The sequence below is a fragment of the Gambusia affinis genome, linkage group LG07, assembly GCF_019740435.1.
Source record: "Gambusia affinis linkage group LG07, SWU_Gaff_1.0, whole genome shotgun sequence".
Taxonomy (NCBI): domain Eukaryota; kingdom Metazoa; phylum Chordata; class Actinopteri; order Cyprinodontiformes; family Poeciliidae; genus Gambusia; species Gambusia affinis.
In genome coordinates, this window is record NC_057874.1 from 24,548,294 (window position 1) to 24,569,005 (window position 20,712).

The 20,712-nt window shown below is 36.7% G+C and overlaps 1 protein-coding gene across 4 annotated transcripts in view; it reads right to left on the reverse strand.

Annotated features, from left to right (window-relative positions):
- Positions 1-20,712, reverse strand: part of ephb2b (eph receptor B2b) — a 123,093-nt gene that overhangs the window by 52,291 nt on the left and 50,090 nt on the right. For all 4 annotated transcript variants that reach the window (XM_044121689.1, XM_044121687.1, XM_044121688.1 and 1 more), the window contains exon 3: positions 15,200-15,884. In XM_044121689.1, the coding sequence (XP_043977624.1) occupies positions 15,200-15,884 (685 nt within the window). The remainder of the gene's footprint in view (positions 1-15,199; positions 15,885-20,712) is intronic.

Genomic DNA, 20,712 nt, shown 5'->3' on the forward strand with positions numbered 1-20,712 from the left:
ATATGTTGTTAATGGAAAAAGATATCCAAAGCAACTTTTCTTTGAAAAAATGAATCCCCCTAGACCTAATAACTGGTGGTGATACCCTAAGCTGTAACTACTATCAAGCATAACTGGCAATGAGTCTTTTATATCTCAATGGAGGAGTTTAAGAGGATTAATTAGGAGTATTCATTTTCAATGTTTAACATTGCAAGACCTTTTGTGACAATAATACTTCATGCTATGTTTGACATAGCAGCAACTGTATTTTATTTCTTTTTGGACAAATATGTTGAAAGGTTCACTTTCTATTTGGGGAAGGCCTCTGGTGTACTTGCTTAGGGGATTCCTGTTTGAGCAAAGTTAATCATATGAATAAAATATGGTAATATCACATGTATACATATGTATCCCTAAAGCAGTCTACCAGCCTGAAGGAGTAGCTACCCCCTTGACTTTGCTTTGCACATTCCATCAGTGCACATCTGACATATCTGCACAGGCCAGTCACATATCATCTTTGACACTGACGTTGGAGTCCTGAAAGGGTCACTGTAAAAATATAATGGTTGGGTAGCTTCGTCTTCCTTTTGGCAGAAAGCTTCTGTTCTTAGGCATAAACTGACAGGTGTGTGAATCATCAAAACTGCATATATTTTTCCCTTAAATGGAAGAGATATGCCGCAGTGGGACACAAAAACTGTTTATTATATACATTATATACTCACCTACACAAAAACACACACAAAGCATGTTTAAAATCCAATTTTTTTAAGGCCTGATGAACATTAAAAAGAATTTTGGACAGCCTCAAATAAGTGAGGGTCTGCAAAAAAAATACTGGAAGATTAGTCTTTAGCTCCTGGAGGCAGTGGGATTATCCCAGAGAGTCTAGAGGGGGTCGTGTCAGCTGCACTCATTGACTAAAATCCCCATCTGCAGCACACATATGAAATGCCATGTGCAAATAATCTTTAGACGTCTTAGCCAATGCAGAAATACCAGGTAGATGTGGTTTTCCACAAAATGCCAGACAGGGCTTATGTACATTTGTCAAGCATATGTGTCTTTGTAGATCAGGTTACCAAAATCCTTTATCCTATGCTCCTTTTAAAAAAAACCCAACAAAACCAAAGGAATTTATAAAACAAAGTGCTTGGTACATATAAAGTTTATCAACTAAAATATCTGTTAAGAACAAATATAAAGAAACGTAGGAACATTTGAACTTTTAAGTACAGAGATGTTTCCATCTTTTGCTGTTGATTTCCTGTAGAGAAAATATATAAATAAAACCTTTTAAGACCACCATCCAATAAAAAGAGGTAAAATATGTAAATCATCTTATCAGCGCACAAACAGGTTCTGGCTCGGCAAGCTCAATTAGCTTGTGTTCACTGCAGTGTGCGAGGGAACACTTTCTCAGCACGAGACCCGCATGAACAGAACCAGAGAGAGATGACAGACAAGGCGGACTCACAAAAGCCTGATTGTGACGGACCCTGAAAGGTCTGGAAGGAGGAAGGTCTTATGGTCTCTGAGGGTTTGATGTGGCTGATAATGATCTCCCAGCTAAATGAAAATGCAACAAAGTCCTATGAAATAATTGCTTCCCCTGAAATCCAAATCCTAAAACGAGTACAAGAGAAATGTAGTATTGATAAATGAGCTTTGAATGATACATTACTGTATTAAAATTGAAAGTAAGCTATAACTAATATGTTGTTTCCTTTTGCATACTTCAGGATTAGCAGACAAGACCAGACAGCTTGCAGCTTTCATTTGACTGTGCTGCTGTTTAGTTTGGAAGAACAAAAAGATAAATACTGAAGTGTTTGGGCATGAGGTTTGTAAGTTTTGATTAAACAGTGACGATATCTCTGAATAATGCTGCAGTGATCCAGTTGATGCCCATCTTTTTGCAGCACTTTACTGACAGATAAAAACACATGTCTGAGATATGATTTCAATGATAGTCATCCAGTAATGGGATGTATGCCTGCTGGCACGGCATTCTCACAGATGGAATTAGCACCATCTATTGCCAAGTTTATGTTGGACCTATTCCCCATTGCCACTCTTAAATCCCAATGAGGAATAACACTGTGAATGATCCATGTGTAATTGAGATGCTTGGAGATTCAAGTGACTCTTGTCTTGCAATGTCACAACCATGCACATTTCTAAGAGTAGTGATGAAACACATGATCATGGACCAGCATTAACAGCATAAACACATTTTTATACAAAGATTCTTTAAAATGAACTCCTACAGGGTTCCTGCATTGACAATATATGTGCTAGCCTAAAGCCACTATGAATACATGATGGCTTCTGAGCATATGAACCAATAAAACTAGGCTATGGTTTGTTTGATCTCCACTCAATCTCTCAATTTGAAATAAAACAGATTGTTCATACATATATATAAATATGTCTTCTCTCTACAGACTCGACACAGAAAGAAAAAAATACATATCTACAAGCAATTTGTTGAAATAGGTCATTATCGCAAAGACGTGCTGTGACTGCACGCCATCCCCAAATCAATACATGGATTGCTATATTTAGAAAGAAGGTCGCAAGGAGGAGTTAACAAAGCTCTACAAGGGATGAAAGACATCAATGTGTCAGTTGTGTGCTTAAGAGATGGCTGCTCACTTTGGATTCAAAAGGCTTCAAGTCGCCCTCTCTAGTGAGAGATGCTCTCTGTGGAGAGCAGAGTTTTACCTTGAGGTGGCCAAGTATGCCAGATAGCTGGAACGGTAATGTTCAAGGTGATAAGAATGACAACATGAAGAACTAACTTTTATAACTAGTATTGCAATTTTTATGCAAATAAACATGTTCTGTAGGTACAATACTACTTATTGATTACTTTCACTTTTTTTCCAAGGATGGCACGCAGCACCTAGGTCAGATTACTGACCACACTTTCAGAGTCAAGTAATCCCTTAAAGAAAAATCTGACAACATGAAGTAGGACATAAGATTTCAAAAAGCAACTCTAAACACCCTGATCTAATGATCTTCAAGAAAAGATGAGGAATAGTCACTGATATCTTTTACTCTGGAAAAGGTCACAAAGCCATTTCTGTGGCTTTGGTACTTAAGTGAACCCTATTGAGAGGCATTACCCACAAATGCAGAAAGAAAACTGAACGTTGAAGAGCATTCTAAGAGTGGCAATCTTACAAAAATTACACTGAGAACTCATCCAAAATTTGTCACAAAAGGACAGCAGAGATCTCACTTTAGGTTCTGTTCATGAATGAAAAAATAAGAAAGAAACTGGGTAAAAGTGGCATCCATAGGAGAGTTCAAAGACAAAAACCTCTGCATGTTCTTTCTGTGCATCCACAGGTTCTCTCTAGGTCAACACTGTATCATGTTCTTTTACGTTGTAACTCCTTCCTCTGTCAGTCTTGGCAATTCAGTTCTTTATTCCAGTGGTGTCTCCCTGTGAGGTGCCAAGGTTCGTGTTTTACATTCAGCCAAATCCTTACCATTGTGATAACTTTGCACACTGAGGGTGAAAAAATAAAACTAAGACAATGTAACAGCAAAATGAAAATGCTCCCATTATCGGCTGTGACTAATCTTTTCCAGGCAGTTCTTTAAGCTTGTTACCTCAGAGAGAGGACTTACACCCATACTGAGACAGGAGGAAACAGTGTCCTTGGTGTGTGTGTCTAGAGGCTGTTCCATTCAAACTATGTTGGTGGGGTGTAATGAAAACACCCTGCACATGAAAATGCACCGATACCCCCGCCCTAACGCCCACCTAAAAAGCCAGCATAACTCTGTCGAGACCACACAGCATCGAGATGACCACAATAAACCAGAACACTGGTCCCAGCACGAAGCAAGCATTTCCCAGGCATCAATACGCTGCGAGGCCAATCCGGGCTTTGTAGTAAACACAGGCGGGTGGTTAATGTCAAACCAGAGGACCGTGCTACGTGATTCTTCTGTTTAGCCCGTTTGCCGTGTCTCTACTTTAGTAGTTGTTATTTCTAATCTGTCTCTCTCTTTGAGTTAGAGCTTTGTTGATCTGAAGCAGATGGAAAGTAATGGAACAATATTTAAGGAAATAGCAAGTCAAAATAACAATAAAAAATTGTTCACTTCTTATTTGAGGTATTACTCCATGCAGGAGACTGGATTCTGGATTTTTTAAATCTTTGGTAATCAGCTCTATCCTGTAAGAATATATAAACTCAGGATAGAAATAAATTACTTAGATCTGTCAGACATTCTAATTATACAATAGAAATATTGATCTAATCCTAAAGTAAAGGCATCAGCTAGGTTGTCTATAATTCTGCTTTTCCAAAGAGGCAAAAATTTACTGCATATATTATAATAAATAAGTACATTAATATATAATGGAAATTTTACTCTACGAATTGCCCTGGGATTGTGGGATACTGAATTAGATCAGAAAATGGGACTAAAATTTAGCTTGTTGTAACATAAAAAACAATACATCTTTAACTAATTGTAAACATAATGGGGACTGAACACGATGATTAATACAACCCTAGAGGTTTCAAAGATAAATACTTTGAAAAAGACAAAGCAAATCAGATCAGTCTTTTTATAAGATTACTGATGACACTTTCACCACTTTCCTCTTTTTACACCTTTGTATGAACAGAAAATCCTTTAAACAAGCTGTGGAAAATAAAGTAAAAATAAAACTCTAAATACCTAAAGGTGTCAAGGAAGAATGACGAAAGATGGGATGTGGAAAGATTATTCTAACCCACATGCTACTGATGCGTATAATGAGCTGGTAAGAATATTTTCACTGACAAGATAAGGATAAGCCTGGCAGGTTGTACAATCCCTTTCATCTTCCAAGGCATGGGTTGAAAAAAAATCTGTACCCTTTGGATGAACCCAGTTTCTTACAAGGCTTTAAAGATGCTAAAAAGCTGTGTCCAACAGCACCTTTTGTGCCCAAAGCTTAAAAGTACCACAGGAGAGCGAAACACCTCATTACACGGAGTAATTTATTTGCTTAGTTGCTGCCCAAGGGGATATAAAAAAAGTTTTAACATCTAGAAATTTCTGTAAGTAGTCCATTTAAAAAACTGATCTGTCCCCTGCAGCAATGAAACACCAACCCCTCCCTCCCCCCCGGATAAGGCTTCATCTCTTAAACCAGGCCAAGATTGTTTTCCGTGCAACATCAAGTGTGCTCATCCTGCACAATTACAGACTTAATTGAGCACCGTGATTTAAAAAAAGCCAAACCAGTTATTACAATGAGAGTGTGATATCTGAAATGGAAAACAGACAGGCTCCTGAAAAAACAGGACGTGAACCACGAGGTGAAGAGCCAGCAATAGCCACATATTGAGAGCTCATTATGTTGTTTATTCCACCAAACACCAACATTATTCCATTATCCGCTTAGTTTACCGTCAACTCCGTCATTAGAGCTGGCTTTGCAAAGGTGGCAAATTTAAATTCTTTGACATTCAAATTCAACATATTAATTCTCAAAACTGTTCCTAAAATAGATTAATATGGCTACAGACTACTTGGCTATTAGAGAATAACTTTATGCTAATGCTAATATTTATTTTTAGAATGTGATTCTTGTTTAGTTTTCCTTAAGCAAGAAATAAGGAAGCTAGTTGAAGTTCATGGGAATATGAATGGAGCAATAATGGAAGAGGCTGCTGGAGATTAGTGCAGACATTCAACTTTCAGGATGACAGCAACCCTAAACATACAACCAAAATTGTACTCAAATGATTTAGATCAAAGTATGTTTTGTGTTCTAAAATCCAAGTCTAAATTCAGAAATTCAATGCATGAGTCAGTAGAGTTGCTGTTCAGAAGCTCACTGACCAATCAGAAATAAGCTATTTTGCTTAGAAATAGCTTCAAATCTTTCGATATGCAAAACTGGTAGAGAAAACAAGCTTGCAACTGTAAAAAGAATTGTTTAAAAAAATAGTTTTTACTTAGAAAAAACATGTCTTTTTTCTCTTTTTTGTCAAATAACAATTATGTGGTACTTTGTAGTGCTGCGTAAAATTCCAGTAAAACCATTATAGTGTGTGGTTATAATGTGGCTAAATGTGAAAATGTTAAATTGGTTGGTTTTTACAAGGCACTGAAAATAATGACTGATTTAAGTAATGAAATATTCTTCATCTGAATTATCCCACAAGTCAGGAAAGCATGAGTAGTGACTAAGAGAAGAAAACAGAGCAAGGTTCCCGAAGTTGGCGCAACGGGAGAACTTTGCTTATACGGATGTGGCCTTAGAGGCATGTGTTCAATTTCAAACTCAAACACTCCTCAGAAACCTCCCAGCAAGGTTGATGACAGAAAACTCAGCTACATCAGCCCAGTGCTTGGCGTTGACATTAGCCCATGGATTCCTAAACAGCACAGAATTAAATCCCAAAATAAAATAAATACAAATATAAACTGCTTGAGTTGGTTGTTGACTTTGCTCAAACACCGCAGAGGCCCCGCTGGCTGCAGCAACCTTGTGTGGACTCTATCAGCTCACAGGGATTCACTGAGGTCAACAGAGATATTGCCCTTGAATCCAAGGGTGCTCTCAGTTTATTGGTTCTTCCTTTTTGGCCTCCTACAGCAGAGTTGGTTGTTAATTTAAATCAGAGTTTTTATTTGTCTTTGAGAACTGCAAGCCAAAAGAAAATAATTTTGATTGCCAAAAAAAATAAATGCACAAAATAAATACATTTATTTTGTGCAGCTCAATGTTAGATTGATAATGACAATAACTAAGATTCACAATACAAGCTTACATACATCATTAAGTAGTTGGTACCAAGTTGTTGGTACCAGACATCTGATGTGAATTACACACACACACGCCCCCACAGACACACACACACACGTGTATATGTATATATATATGTATATATATATATATTGAAAACCTCATGATTTTTCCACCAAATATTTATTCCTGAGCTCTTTCTGAGCTACCTCTGTCTGACAACTATTACTTTTCCCAGCCCTGTCCAAAGTTATAATTTTGTCTGCCCTGCAAGATTTTTGAAAGTTCACTTCAAATTTCTCTGTCAGTTACATGGAAAAATAACTATTGTTTGTATGTAGAAAAGAAGAAGGCTTGTCTCTCCAAATATGGTGAAAAGATGTTTTAGCCTCAAGAACTAAATAAACCCCCTTATATTAAGTCTAAAACTGTTTTGAAAGGAGCTGTATCAGGAAATATTGCAGGTGGCCAAATAATCTGTCTTATGCAGTCAAAACATTAGGAGCTTAATAACCTGGTGTGAGAATGTTTAAAGTGTTGATATTTGTGATGCTTTGGCAAAGATGCGGATGATCTTCCCCGTTTATCTGCTGACATGCTGTCAGGTAGTTGGGTAGAAGGCAGTGGAGAGGAAGAGAAAGAGTCTGCTGCTCTTTATGTGTCCCTGGCTTAGAATCCCCACCCCCAACACTCTGCTCTTTCTTCCCCCATGCTGTTTGTACTCTAATATCTGTCTCCTTTTTCTTGGCTTCAGCAATGAAACTGCTTAATATTTAATCATCTGTAGCACACCAGGAAGACATGTTTGTCTGTGGGTTGTATTGCTTATTTTAGAACCCGGTGTTGCTCTGAACTGACTTCATGTGAACCTCCAACCACAATAGGTAGTGGTTATATAAAATGCTGTTATCACATTGCATCTCATGGGAAACAGAAAATATGGGAAGGTAACTAAACAGAAACCTGATAAATAACAGATGTTTTTGTCATGTTTATATCTAAAATCTGTTCTTGCTCTTTCTTAGTGACATTAGGGATTTTAGCTGCAGCTAGCTAGGTATATGTATGATATTATGATGAAGACTGAACACGTATAAATCAAAGTATTGCTTTTCATTTATAGTTTGTTGTGGAGTGATAAAGGATCATATTTGAATTCAATGATATGTAGTCAGGAGAGACAGGTGAGGTCGCCTCAACAGTAATCTTGACAACTGAAATACATATATCGGAAGTAAAATAGATGCTAAAAATGATGAGACAAAATTAATTTAAATACTTTTCAATACATTAGTTGATTGATAATATTATATTTTCTATGGTCAAAATCACTATATTTGTGCATTGCCTTTTGAGATACATAAAAAAACTCCGATGGTGAGTCGGTGCAGTGGTGCTGTGTCACAAATAGTGAGCAAAGCAGGCAGCTGGCGCCTGCCCATTACCACCTCTCATTATATAATTATAACTATTATACTTGTTTAGTTACACATGTTTTACATATGATGATGTTCTACAGTCTAATACATTTAAAGATTGTGACTAACGCATTTAGTGTCTCTGATCAGTCATAAATAGGCAGTGAAAATGCGTAGGGTGAGGCAGGAAGTACCGTGCCTCATTGATAGAGGGCAGTGCTGAGACCTATAAGCACAACAGCCAACAGATACTCTTCTTCTATGCATTAAAAGACCAAAAGCAGTGTGAAAAATACAAAAATACAGTTGGAATACAACTTCCTTAGCAATCATTCCCAGTAAAGCTGCTGGAATTTTAAAAATGGAAGGAAAATGAGACAAACATTTATTTCATTTTATTTTTTTTACAGAAGAGTGGTAGAGATATTTGTCGAGGTCAATGAACTTAATATAAAGACAAATTCCGTGAAAGAGGTGTACGGAGCCTCGTGCCAGAAGCCCTTTGAAAGGTTGTTTACATCGTTTTAAACACAACAAAAGATATCATAATTTTCTAAGTGTTGACTGACTTTTTTTGAAAAACAAGGTCACTGATCCCCAGAAGGAATTCCTCCCTTTAACAGTCTGTTTGATTGGTTTCTATGTTTTATCTAGGCAGATGCTTGAGTCATCAGCCTTGCTTAGCGAAGAAAGATTCCTCTCGAATGAGCTATGGCATCAAAAAGAGTACACTGAGATATTGGGAAAATTCCCTGGCCTTGTCCCTGGTGAGAAATTGGAGGCCAGTACAGAAGGATATGTATCCTGTATACTGCTAAATTCCAGAACAACCTGCTCAAGGCAGATTTATCATTCTAAAAATCATAAGTTCTCAGAATTGTCAAACTGCTTTGCTTTTGTGTATAAACACCAGACAACTGACTGCTGTCTATTGGGTTAAGACTGAAATATGTATAGGTGTTACAACAAAGAACCAGACCCACAGGAAGATTCCTCACTAAATGCAATGACCAGTAATGTGGAAGAAGGCACAGGGATTATATGAGGTCAAAGAGACTGAATCTGAGATGCAAAAGATGGTGTTGGATAATGAGGAATGTGACAGAGGGGCATGTGGAGCAGAGCCTAACATGTGCAGAAACATCTGGAAAACGTTTACAGGCTTAAAGGCCACGATCTCTGAGTTCGGCAAGATTCAAAGAAATCGCAGGACACATTATCACTCCGACGGATGATGGATGTACTGTGAAAAATAGAATGGAAAGTATATGTATCAGTATGCTTTATGTAGTCAATTTACAGTAGGCCAATAAATCTTGTGAGGCTGTTCGACTTTAAATTAATATTCATGTGAGCAAAAGACATATACAGAACTAAAAACCTTCTGTCGAAACTGGAATCCTACTGAACCATGCAAAGTCTTGTTCATCGGTGTCTTTAACTCAGGCAACATAAGTCATAAAACAGATCAGAGGTGAACACAGCACAATGTAAAAAAAAAGAAAATATTCCAATCACTGCATGATGTTTTGTAAAATAGAATTTTATGCATCTTAAAATGTGGAGCATCTGCTTCAACATTTTTAAAGAACGGGAGCAAAGTTATGCTTTTGTTTTCCATTTTTGGAGAGTCCCATATCTACCATAATAATAGATTTCTTCAAGCTTTTTTGCAACTAAAATGCAAGATTTTAATTGCATCCTTAGTAGGTGGTGAGATGGCTGGGTTTTTAAAGTTGGTGATAGGTGCTAGGATTGGTGTAGGATTTGTGTATTTCAATTGAAATACTAAGATGAAACATACAAGTCTGTTTACAGGTATAGGGGTTGAGTGTTTTTTTTCATTGTGAATAATAGTTCGCCATTGGTTACATTTGCTTAATTGGTGGAGGACATTTTCAGATATTTTCCTCCAGAGAATGAAATAAAAATTATACACAAGTTAGCAATAAATCTTTACAAAATTTATAAATAACTCTCGATTTCTACCTGAAAGCTTTATCAACAAACTGACACCTCTTTGAGCTCATACGCATCCTACATTGCTTACAAGCCAAAGAGGCTGCATCGAATACACATCACATTACTAAAGCTAAATGAAAAGATTAGTAATGGAAATCAAAAGATGTTGCCTATGATGCAGCTAATAAGTCGTGTCAGTTGTGCTGCCATTTAACAAACAAATGTTGCCGTAATGAATATCTGCCCAGGCTCTAATTTGTATTCCTTATGCTTAACTGTGACTCTCCAACAGTAGTTGAGCAAGCCATCTATCAACAAGAGTAAGTGTGGCTCTTACTTATAATGTCATCTGGATGGTTACAGTGTTTAAAAAGTGTTTACATTATAGCTTTTTTCTCTTCTGTTGCTGCTTTGGTCTTGCTGTTACTGAACCTCAATGCAAATCTTTATTTATCTACTTACACAATACACAACGCAATGGCCTGGTAGAGGTGTGTTTGTTTGGGTTTTCTTTGTGTCTTATCCCAGCATAAAAGGCAGACATCTGTGGGGTTGTTCCCCACTTGCACTGTTAGTAAATTAGTGTGGCCATTAAAGACAGGCGTGGCAGGGGAAAAAAAAGCAGTGGCGTGAATTTGTCTGTGCTACACTGATTTCCATCCCTAAACTCTCTCCAGACCAGGAAGCTGCAATAATTGGGATTCTGACAGTATGTTATGGGGATTCATTTCCTGCTTTTGCCTGCTCCCTGCTCCCTATTCTTTCTCATGTAATTATGTCTATGTGATCATGTCTGCACTGCTCCTTCCTATGCAATAGATCCCCCTAACTCGTCTCATCTATGGCCACATTTGATTCGAGAATTTAAGACTTTTCTCTTTACCCAATTGCTTCATTGCAGCAACAGGGATCTTACTTGACAATACTTGTTGGAACTGATGCCTTCCTCACCAGGAGTAGTATCATCCATGTGACATATAGATAGCTAAGTAACATTTTATATAATTATTTAATTTACTTGAAAATCTTCATTATGCAATATTTATAATTATGAAGATAGGAATTTGTCCAAACAAAAATAAAAGACAAAAGGTTATTGGGTTAAAATATTACTGACAGCATAAGATGATATGAATATGTAAAGTCATGAAATCAATTTTAATTCCTGTTAACTGCAGAAATGGCTCCAGATCAATTAATCAATTCACCAAATTGTATCACCATTTTGTACCAAAAAATTGCGTTGTTTCCTACTAGTTCTGTGAACAATCCATTCCCTATACTTTGGGCTGAAATCAGTGAATCATCATATTTTTTCTGTAGTTTTTTATTTTAATGGATTAAGACATTAAATGGTCATAAAATGGTTCACACCATGTGAATAATTTAATAACTTATTATCTAAATCATTACCTTAATTCTCATTTATGAAAACTGACAAAAACTATGCAGGTACCGTAGATATTTTTTGGAGAGGGTCAATCACCTTTCCTACAATTGACAATGAGTATAATGTATAAAATTAGTTGGAATAAGTTGTCAAAACTAGTTAATAAGACTGCAGATACAAAATGACAGAAAGCTAAATGACCAACATTCTAACTCCGGAAGGTGTGATGTTATACCAACCTCTAAAATGTTAGCCGCAGATTCTTTAAGTCAGTTGCAGAGTTGAACGTACAGAAATTTGACTTGCTTATGCAGCACATTCTGCAGATGCTAGATTGAACTGCATTCTGAGGAATTTAGAGGCCAAGTCAACAAACTCAAAGTGGTTGTTGTGCTCCTTCAAATCTTTGTTAGCCAATTTTTCTTTATGTTATAGAACATTATTTTACTCTAAGAGGCCATAGCCATCATGAAATAATTTTTTGTGAAAAGGTGTATTCTGTGTGTATGCTCAAAGTAACATTCACATGAGAAAAACTCAGTCTTACCACCAGGTCATTGCAATGGAAGAATGGATAGACGCTGACCAAAAGCTGTGCCTTCAAAACTACAGAAGGGTGGCAGATTTGGAGATGCCATCATCAGACTTATTAAAATCCTTACATTTATTTTGGTTTCATGCTTATTACACATCAACTTTGGTAACAAAATATTCTTGTAAATAAACCACACCGGTAAGTGTGTTAATTTAGTATTCTAGTGTTTTTGTAATATATTGTGTGAACTGTAGTGTATGTTGTGTGTAATGTCTTAAGCTGCTGGGACCTTGAATTTCCCCTTGGGGATTAATAAAGTATTCGTCATCATCATCATCATCATCATCATCATCATCATCACATATTAAACCAACTGACAGGTGCCATGAGGAAGAAAAAAATCTGAGTTTTTACTTTTCACCTCTAGTGAAATGTTATGTGTAATCAGTGTGGGACTAAATATGTCACAATATCTGTCTCAGTTTAACAAAGGTTAATCTAATAATCTCTACCTTTAAAGTCATGTACAGCTCGCACACATTGCGAGGGTGGCATAGTGCTATGCAAATTTATCTTTAGCTTCCCTCGGCTAGAACCTAGAAAGCTAAGCAAACAATACCATATTTGTCACTACGCTTTCCCCACAGCCTCTCACACCAACACATGCAACCAAGAAAAGAATCAAATTGTTATCTCTGTGACAGTTTATCTGCGTCCAAACTTTTATTGCTCAATAACATGAGGCACACTCCCACAGTTGAGACCCTTGAACTCACAATAGCATGGGGTTAGATGATCAGATTACATTGAAAGACACACATGGGCATTGTTAAGGGAGTTTGCAATTCCACCCATGAACATGGCTCTTGTTGTGCCCCAATGAGGGGAATGCTTTTCAATCTGGAGAAACGGGCGAGGGCAAAGAAAACCTGATGTGACACTGTGGTGAACCATCTCCTCAAGACTCTGAGGGGAAATTAGATCTGTCTTTTTAGGACTGTCTCTGCTGAAAGGCCTTTGCATGGTTCCTTGCATTCACTGCAGTTCTTAGAGAGGAAACTTAATCTCACTTGTAAGACAATTGCAGAGAAAAGGACCTTTGCAATTTGCTGTAAGCACCACCTTATGCTGTCAATATTTTGACAGCATAATTATTTGTCAGAATCTCTGCCAGTGGTTTAATTGTAACAGCCATTACATGCGTAATTACATGTTTAGTCTGAAAGATGTTACAAGAGAGCGTTTGTTGTACAAAACAGTGTCTGAGTCTAGATTCCTCTGTGAGTTGGTGGGGCAGCCTAATTCCATAATGAAAGAGGATATCTTACAAACCCTTTGATGGCACTTTTTGTAAATCAATTCATTACCCCATAATATTGGCAGGCAAAGCACATCTTTCACAGATCAATTTATTATCCAACCTCTTGCAGCTGAAAGGCAGTGGTTGACCACAGCTTCAAAAGCTGATATCAGTTTTCTGTCTTTAGGAAGCTGACTGGAGAGCAGACAGGCTGTGCCTTCCATCATAAAGAGGCTTCTAACAATAGAGAAACCACCAGAATAATATCAGTGTTACTGTGTTGTATTTTCTTTCAATAAACTTCACAATCATTTATCCTGAGATTTATAACTATTGTATGGTGTAAAAAAATTTCCTGTATCACATTTTGCATTAGAGATTGTTTGTTCCTGTTTTGCAATTTGCAAATTTGAGCATACACAGATGAATTCCTCACAGCTCCATTCTTGGGTGACTTTTATTCAATGTGTGTTTGGTGTTATTTTCTTAATGTACTTCTTGTTTATAATGTAATTGTTTTTATTTATCTTTATTTTTTCTTTATATGGCATTTTAAATACTCTTGTTTTAAAATGGTGCTCTACAAATAAACTTGTGTGGCCAAGTCTGAAAGATGTAAGGTAAGTAGAAACTTCTATCTGTAAATTCACCACATTCACAAAGAATTTCATATATATAAATATACATTTTGAAAAAATAAATAAATTATGAATTCTCCATGCACTTCCTAGCTATTTTCAAGTGCTTCTTACTGGCCTATGTTCCATAAGAAGATGTTTGTGTCGGCCCTTATTAGTAGTCATTGCGCATGCCTAGCAGTGTTTGTAAGGCTGCACCCATCCCGTTTCCTCCCAGCATACAGACTCTGGGGAAGTGCTGTAATTACAGACTCACATATGAGAGGCAGGAATAAACCGATCAGAAGCACAGGTGGGTGGTTTGAGGTTCTTGGACGGATCAGCATGACTCCAGTCTGCAAGCTATGCATGTCGTGCTGCGTCTAGTGATCAAGATCTCTAACAACAATGGCCAAATACCACCTGCCAGACTATGGATAGGGCACGGTGCAGGTAAATGTTGGGTGCATTGATGTTTTGAAAAGCTTGATCAATTCTCCTTTGAGGGATTCCAAATTACAGAAATGTGGCCAGTTTTGAAAAAAAACAAATCTCTTTGTCCTGTTAAATACGTAGAGGCACTTCACCAGCATTTTGACAAATTAAATGTATTTTTTTCTGTCTGTTTTATTGGTGAAAAACATAACAGAAAATGGGTAATTTTATTATTTTGAAAGAAATATATTTCTTTCAAAATAATAAAATTATTATTCAAACTGCATATATATGTAGTTTGAATAGGGTGAAAATAATTCTTTAATTGCACATTTAAAAAGTAGTAGTTTTAACTGCTAGCAGTTTAGTAGTAGTTTTATACTATCAGAAAAAACTCCCAATCACAGCTATCTAATTGTGTTATGGTCAGGAAGCATTATTCCCACAAAACCTTTAAGAATAATCAAAATAGGTCATATTCCAGAACACTTATATTGGAAAATAAATAGTGGATCAATGTACCTGTTATGGAAATGTGATGATGGCTTCAGTTAAACTCTGCATAAAATGTATACCTTTCATCATATTTTTATGAATCACCTTATAACACTATTGTATTTTACTGAAAAGAATATTTCAATAGTTCAATAGTGTATATTAAACTACCACACATAGTCATTGCATAAATAAAATCCTTGTGTGGAGGGATTACTCCCTTACAGTGGAATATCAGTGATTCATTGGACTTAAAAGGATGATAACATAAAAGAAAAAACACAACATACCTCTACAAACGGTTCCATTTTCCACAGCCTCATTCCCGGCTTTGCACATACAGCGCCCAATGGGTACCATCCATTCTCCATCACCATTGCAGTAAAGTTTTATGGGAACATCCACCTCTTCTGCGTTAGGGATACAAACACCCCTTGCAGCCACCAGTGAGGTGCTCTCTGCTCCAGACAGAGTCTCCTGGAACAGTGCTCCATTAGTGATGATTCGAGGACACTTTCTGTAGAAGACCCGGACTGCGATGAGTGACATGCAGCCGCCGTAGTCCTGAAAGGCCAAGTAAAAGCCGTTTTTTGACACGGGGCCAAAACTTCGCACCTCCGTATTAATCTTCATCACTCTTCCTCCAAGGTCCACCTGGGAGAAGCTCTCATCTGCCGCAATGGTGTCAACCTTGATCCAGGGATTTTCCATCCATGCCGGGGATGTTCTGGTGGCTGTGTCAGAATCTGATTCATAGTAATATAGATTAAATGTTTCTTTACAGGAGCCTGGGACATTCGGGATGCTACTGCAGTCCCTAACAGAGAATTTCATCTCCACGTGGATCCGCTGTGCACCACGACGTCTGATGTATTTTGTCCGTACCCAATTGTTCTGATTGCTATCAAAGACATTACAGACTTGGTACGTCCTGATGGTGTTCATGTGTTCATCGTAGCCACTGACCTCCTCCCACTGTGAAAGGGCACAGAAAAACAGCAGATAAATATTTTTCTTGTGGTTAAGTTGGACTGTAGCACTAAACTTGTGGAAGACAAATAGTGCTCTGTAATTGAGGGAAACAGTTATTCTGATTAATTTAATTAAGTCTAATTGAGTATTAAAGCACTAGTTGCATTACATGTTTCTTATTAATGTGAACTGTCTTAAAGAACCGGTAATGCAATTTCTCTAATGATTAGCAAGCAGATTTTGTAATAGCAGTGGTGGGGTAAGCCATGTATATATATATATGTATATATATATATATATATTCTTACAAATTTATATTTTATTCTTACAATATATTTCTTATAAATTCTTTATCAGTGTCATGTAATGTTGCAAATTCCTGCAAGCCATGATCAGCAAACCTTTATAAATTGTTGAAATACAACACAGATGATAAATCATAATTTATGTAGAATTTATGTTGTTTGAGTTTTTCTTTTAGAACTGAATGCAAGTGTTCAATGCTATTCTAAAGAACTTTCCTATATTGATGCATTTGCAAAGAATATTTCAGAGAATATTCTCTTGAATAAAGAGAATATTGAAGAGAATATACGCCTTGTCATTTTGAGTTCACACTTTGACTATCCTGTTCAGATGAAACCTCTGCCTTGGCCGTGGATCAGAACAGCTTTAACCGATGCGCTCTCCAACCACCACTGCAGGTCATGACCTCTACCTAAGCATTTTGGCCAAGTGAAAAGAAAAAACAAATTCTGTTCTCATCCACTGAACAACTTTGCATCTGCACTGCAGACTCTACTTTCTCTCCCCCCTTCACTCTTCACTTCACAGCTGATATAATTTCTCAAATTAGTGCCCACTTAGTGAGGACTTTGACAGATTTTGACGGGCTGGGAGAAGAAAGTCACCCCTCTTGTTACAAACACACATTCTATCAAACACTTTGACTAATTAGAACAGCTTTAGTTCCTAAATCCCATGTCCCTCTTAATTATGGCTACTATGATGCTTGGTTTGACCTAGACCTTTACAACAGCCTGGCAAAACACAAATATCTAATGCAACATTAGAAAATAAAGTTGTTGTCTTTTTTTGTTGTTTTTTGCCAATTTTAAGTCTTATTTACCTGGCAAGTACAACTTAAAAAAATGACAAAATATGAATTATTTTTAAAGTTGCCTTCCAATAAGAGATACCTGATATACACGATATACACTATAAACCCATTGAAAGAAGAGTACTTAGAAAAACTGCTGAGCAAAACAATTTGAGTTTTCACATTTGTTTAAAAACAGCTGTCTCCCTAAAGGTCATCACTGCGGCGTTCAGGACAAAGGCATGGTTGTATGTTTATTTTGCCAGTTTAAAATGTTGAGGTTTAAGGGTAAGACAGTCTTTTACCCACTACTGACAGACATCATCGTCACAGGTCATGAGCAGTCATTGACCTTCCTACTTGTTGAAGAGCAGTGGGGAAGCTGTGGGCCAATTAAATGGGAGCAGACAGGCTGTTCTGATGAGCACAGAGCGTTGAACAATCACAGTTTAATAAAATGAATGTGAAGACAGGTGGGGGTGGCTACTAATGAGGGATGCAGGAGAGGGGAAACTCCAGAAAAAAAGTGTTGGCAGTAATGTGGGGGGGAAGGGTTGAGTTGAACAAAAAAAAAGAGACCCCAAACAAAATGTGTTTTGATGAAGGGCCTCCTTTTGTCCCGTCATGGCCTTTTTGCCCTCCTTTCATCACAGCTAGTGGAGGGAAGCAAATGGGGCATAATAAGAGCCTAACGATCAAGCACAGAGTGTGAAATTAGAAGAAACGTCTTCATTTTCACAGCTTTTTTACCCTGGCTCTAATCAAGAGGGCTCTAAAAGGGTGGTCATGTGTTTTAACTGCAGCAGGTGGAGGTAACAATGGTGTTGGATGTCAAGATAGATTAGCTAGGTGGAAAGAGGTTGCCTCAGATAATGATGGACATGAAAACACAAGCTCATTATTGTACTGAAATCTTGTTATATTTGGCCAGATGATTTTATGTTCCTGAGTCTTTTTATGTGGATAAGATGTAATTTTTTTTAATTATTATTATTGATCAGGATAACTGGGAAAATTTTCAAGGTCAACATGCAATGTCTTTTTTCCAAAATATAACTACTTCATCAAGCCTATTAACAAGGAAATGCGTTTTCATGCTGCACATGCGTTACTGAACAAAAGATCACACTTTTGTGATGAAAACTAAATGGTGTGAAACAGAATGCCCGACTGACTCCAGACAAAAGCATTCTGTTTTGTGCTTTAATTGCTCTTGTCAATGATCTGAGTCCAACATTCCTGGACTGCATGGTTCACAAAAATTAAGTCCAGTACTTGGACATAATCCCTTTGGGGAATAATAAAGTATATTCATTCATTCATCTACACAATACTTCCTTGTGTATTATTACAAGCATAGAAAATTAATTCTAATATATATTTTTAGATTTGAAAAATATACCAATTTAACAAATGTTGGATGGACCAACACGATGCTTGCATTTATGATACAATTGAAAAACTGTTGCTGCAATGTATGCATTATTAACAAAACTATTTACAGATTCACTCACTGGTATGCTCAAGAACCAGCAATCAATTTTTCTTCACATCAGCAATATAGAGACATAATCGACCAGTAGAGTAAAGGACTCTCAGTGTAATATTGATTAAAATGGTTGGATGGAAAATAGGAATTGTAGAGACTTGCAGGGACTACAGCACTGTATGTAGAGCTGCTTTCATTTAGAGTTACATAAAATGCTACAGTTCAGTGATGCTCACTATGATTACAGTTCAGAATCAATATCACTTGATCAACTCCAGGAGGAAGCACAGCTGAACTGCAAACTGTGAGTGAATGACAATATCAGTCTTTCACTGGTAAAGCTAAGTGGATTGTGTAGACTGGAATTGCATCTACAGCATAGGTTTCAAGAAATAATTGTTCTAAATGCAAAATAGCTCAAATCATAATACTTATAAAAGATTTAGCTTTAGCTTTAGTGATTACCAAATCTTTAGGTTTAGCACGTTTCAAATTTGAATCATAGTTGGCAAAAAATTTGCCAGTTTATAACCAACTACCTCTGTCCAGAGCTTGAAGACATTGAATTAACATGAACAATTTGTATTTGGCAATATTAAGATTAACATTGTAAATGCAGCAGGCATCAGTATTTTAAGTTTTTCTTAAGGGCCAAAAGTCAAAGAATGTCTGATTGGAATGGTTCGTATTTTGTTTCTAATAGAATATTCTACACTGAATCTTGACAAGCACAATATGGAAATACACAACCAACAATTCAAATACACACACGATATGCAAGGCAGCAAACAAACATATGTAATCAAATATTTAGAAGTGCTCTTCATCCTTCATGCAAAAGATGGTGGGCCTTACTGCTAATCTATATTTCATAGGGGTTGAACCAGGAATTCAACTCATATGAGAAAAGTTGCATGTTGCGTATTTTTGGAAACAGTAAGAATCAGTACATTTGTAAAATGAGTATAAGTACTAGTTCAATTAAAATGGCCGTAATGAGAAAACTTTCAGAAATCCAAAATGGTGCTTTAAAGAATCTTTAGTCATTTTAAAATAACTCATCCCGGTTTGAACAGTCCATAAATTGGAGTTTCTATAACTGTCCCATTCAAAAGTGGTCTTAAAGTGAAAAAAATCTAATAAAATACTGTTTTATGTTTTCGCAAACAAAATTAAGGAAACTTGAATGCTGAGCACTATTTTAGTTATAGTTCAAGCAGTATACATTGTATGCACAGTAATTAGAAAAGTGCAAAATTTCCCATGATCCCAATACAATCATATGTCCTTTTGCAATGTTGAGCGTTAAGAAAAAAATGTGCTCAGAAAAACAAACATGAAGCTACCAGAAACCAATTCTTCTCCACTGTTGTCATATGAGATGAGCAAACCAATGGGTATGTAGTTGAATCAGCAAGCGGCAGCACTTTAACTCAGATGTCAGTAAGGCTGAGGTGGGGTACTGTCATGAGTTGGTATTCTATTGCTTGGCTAGCCATTAAAGTTTATGAAGATAACAATAATGTCATTGTCTCCTTCCTCACCTGACCTAAACCCTTTTGAGAGTTTGCGGGTCCTTATTAAATGGGAGATCCACAGTGAGGGAAAACAGAACACCTCTGAACAATGTGTAGGACGTGGTAGTTCCTGCTAGACATAACTTGGATGTCATCACCTAAAGAAACAGAAACCATGAATGGAAGGCTTGTGATTGTTATTGAAAAAAAGGATGGCCATATTGGACACTGATATTTTTTCTAATGTCAGAAATATGTTTTCTTTTATTATTTGAGATATTTATATTTCATGTTAAATATTCACTTTATTATGAAAACCATAAAACATAATATTTTCCATTCAGCTGCATAATGTGTCTGCACAGTATGTGGTGCCCAATAATTTTAAACACATGGCTAATGCCCAAAGAAAGCCAAAACTTCTCTCTTACTTTCACAAATATTCATGTTTAGGATTTATTACCATGATAATAAATAATAAAATGAATCCTGAAAATACAGTTAGTCTTTATTAATCAATTTCTTCATACAAGGAGGAAGTTATTCCAAAATGTAGACAGGATATTGAGCATTAAACCCTCATCTCCTTATCTAAGGTTGATAAACTGGGGCAGAACTACATAATCTTCAGCGTCTTTATAGAATTTGAAACAACTAGAAGTTTACACTAACAGACTGGTTTTAGCAGTTTTTTTTATCACAACAGAAAGACTGAGGATCACACAC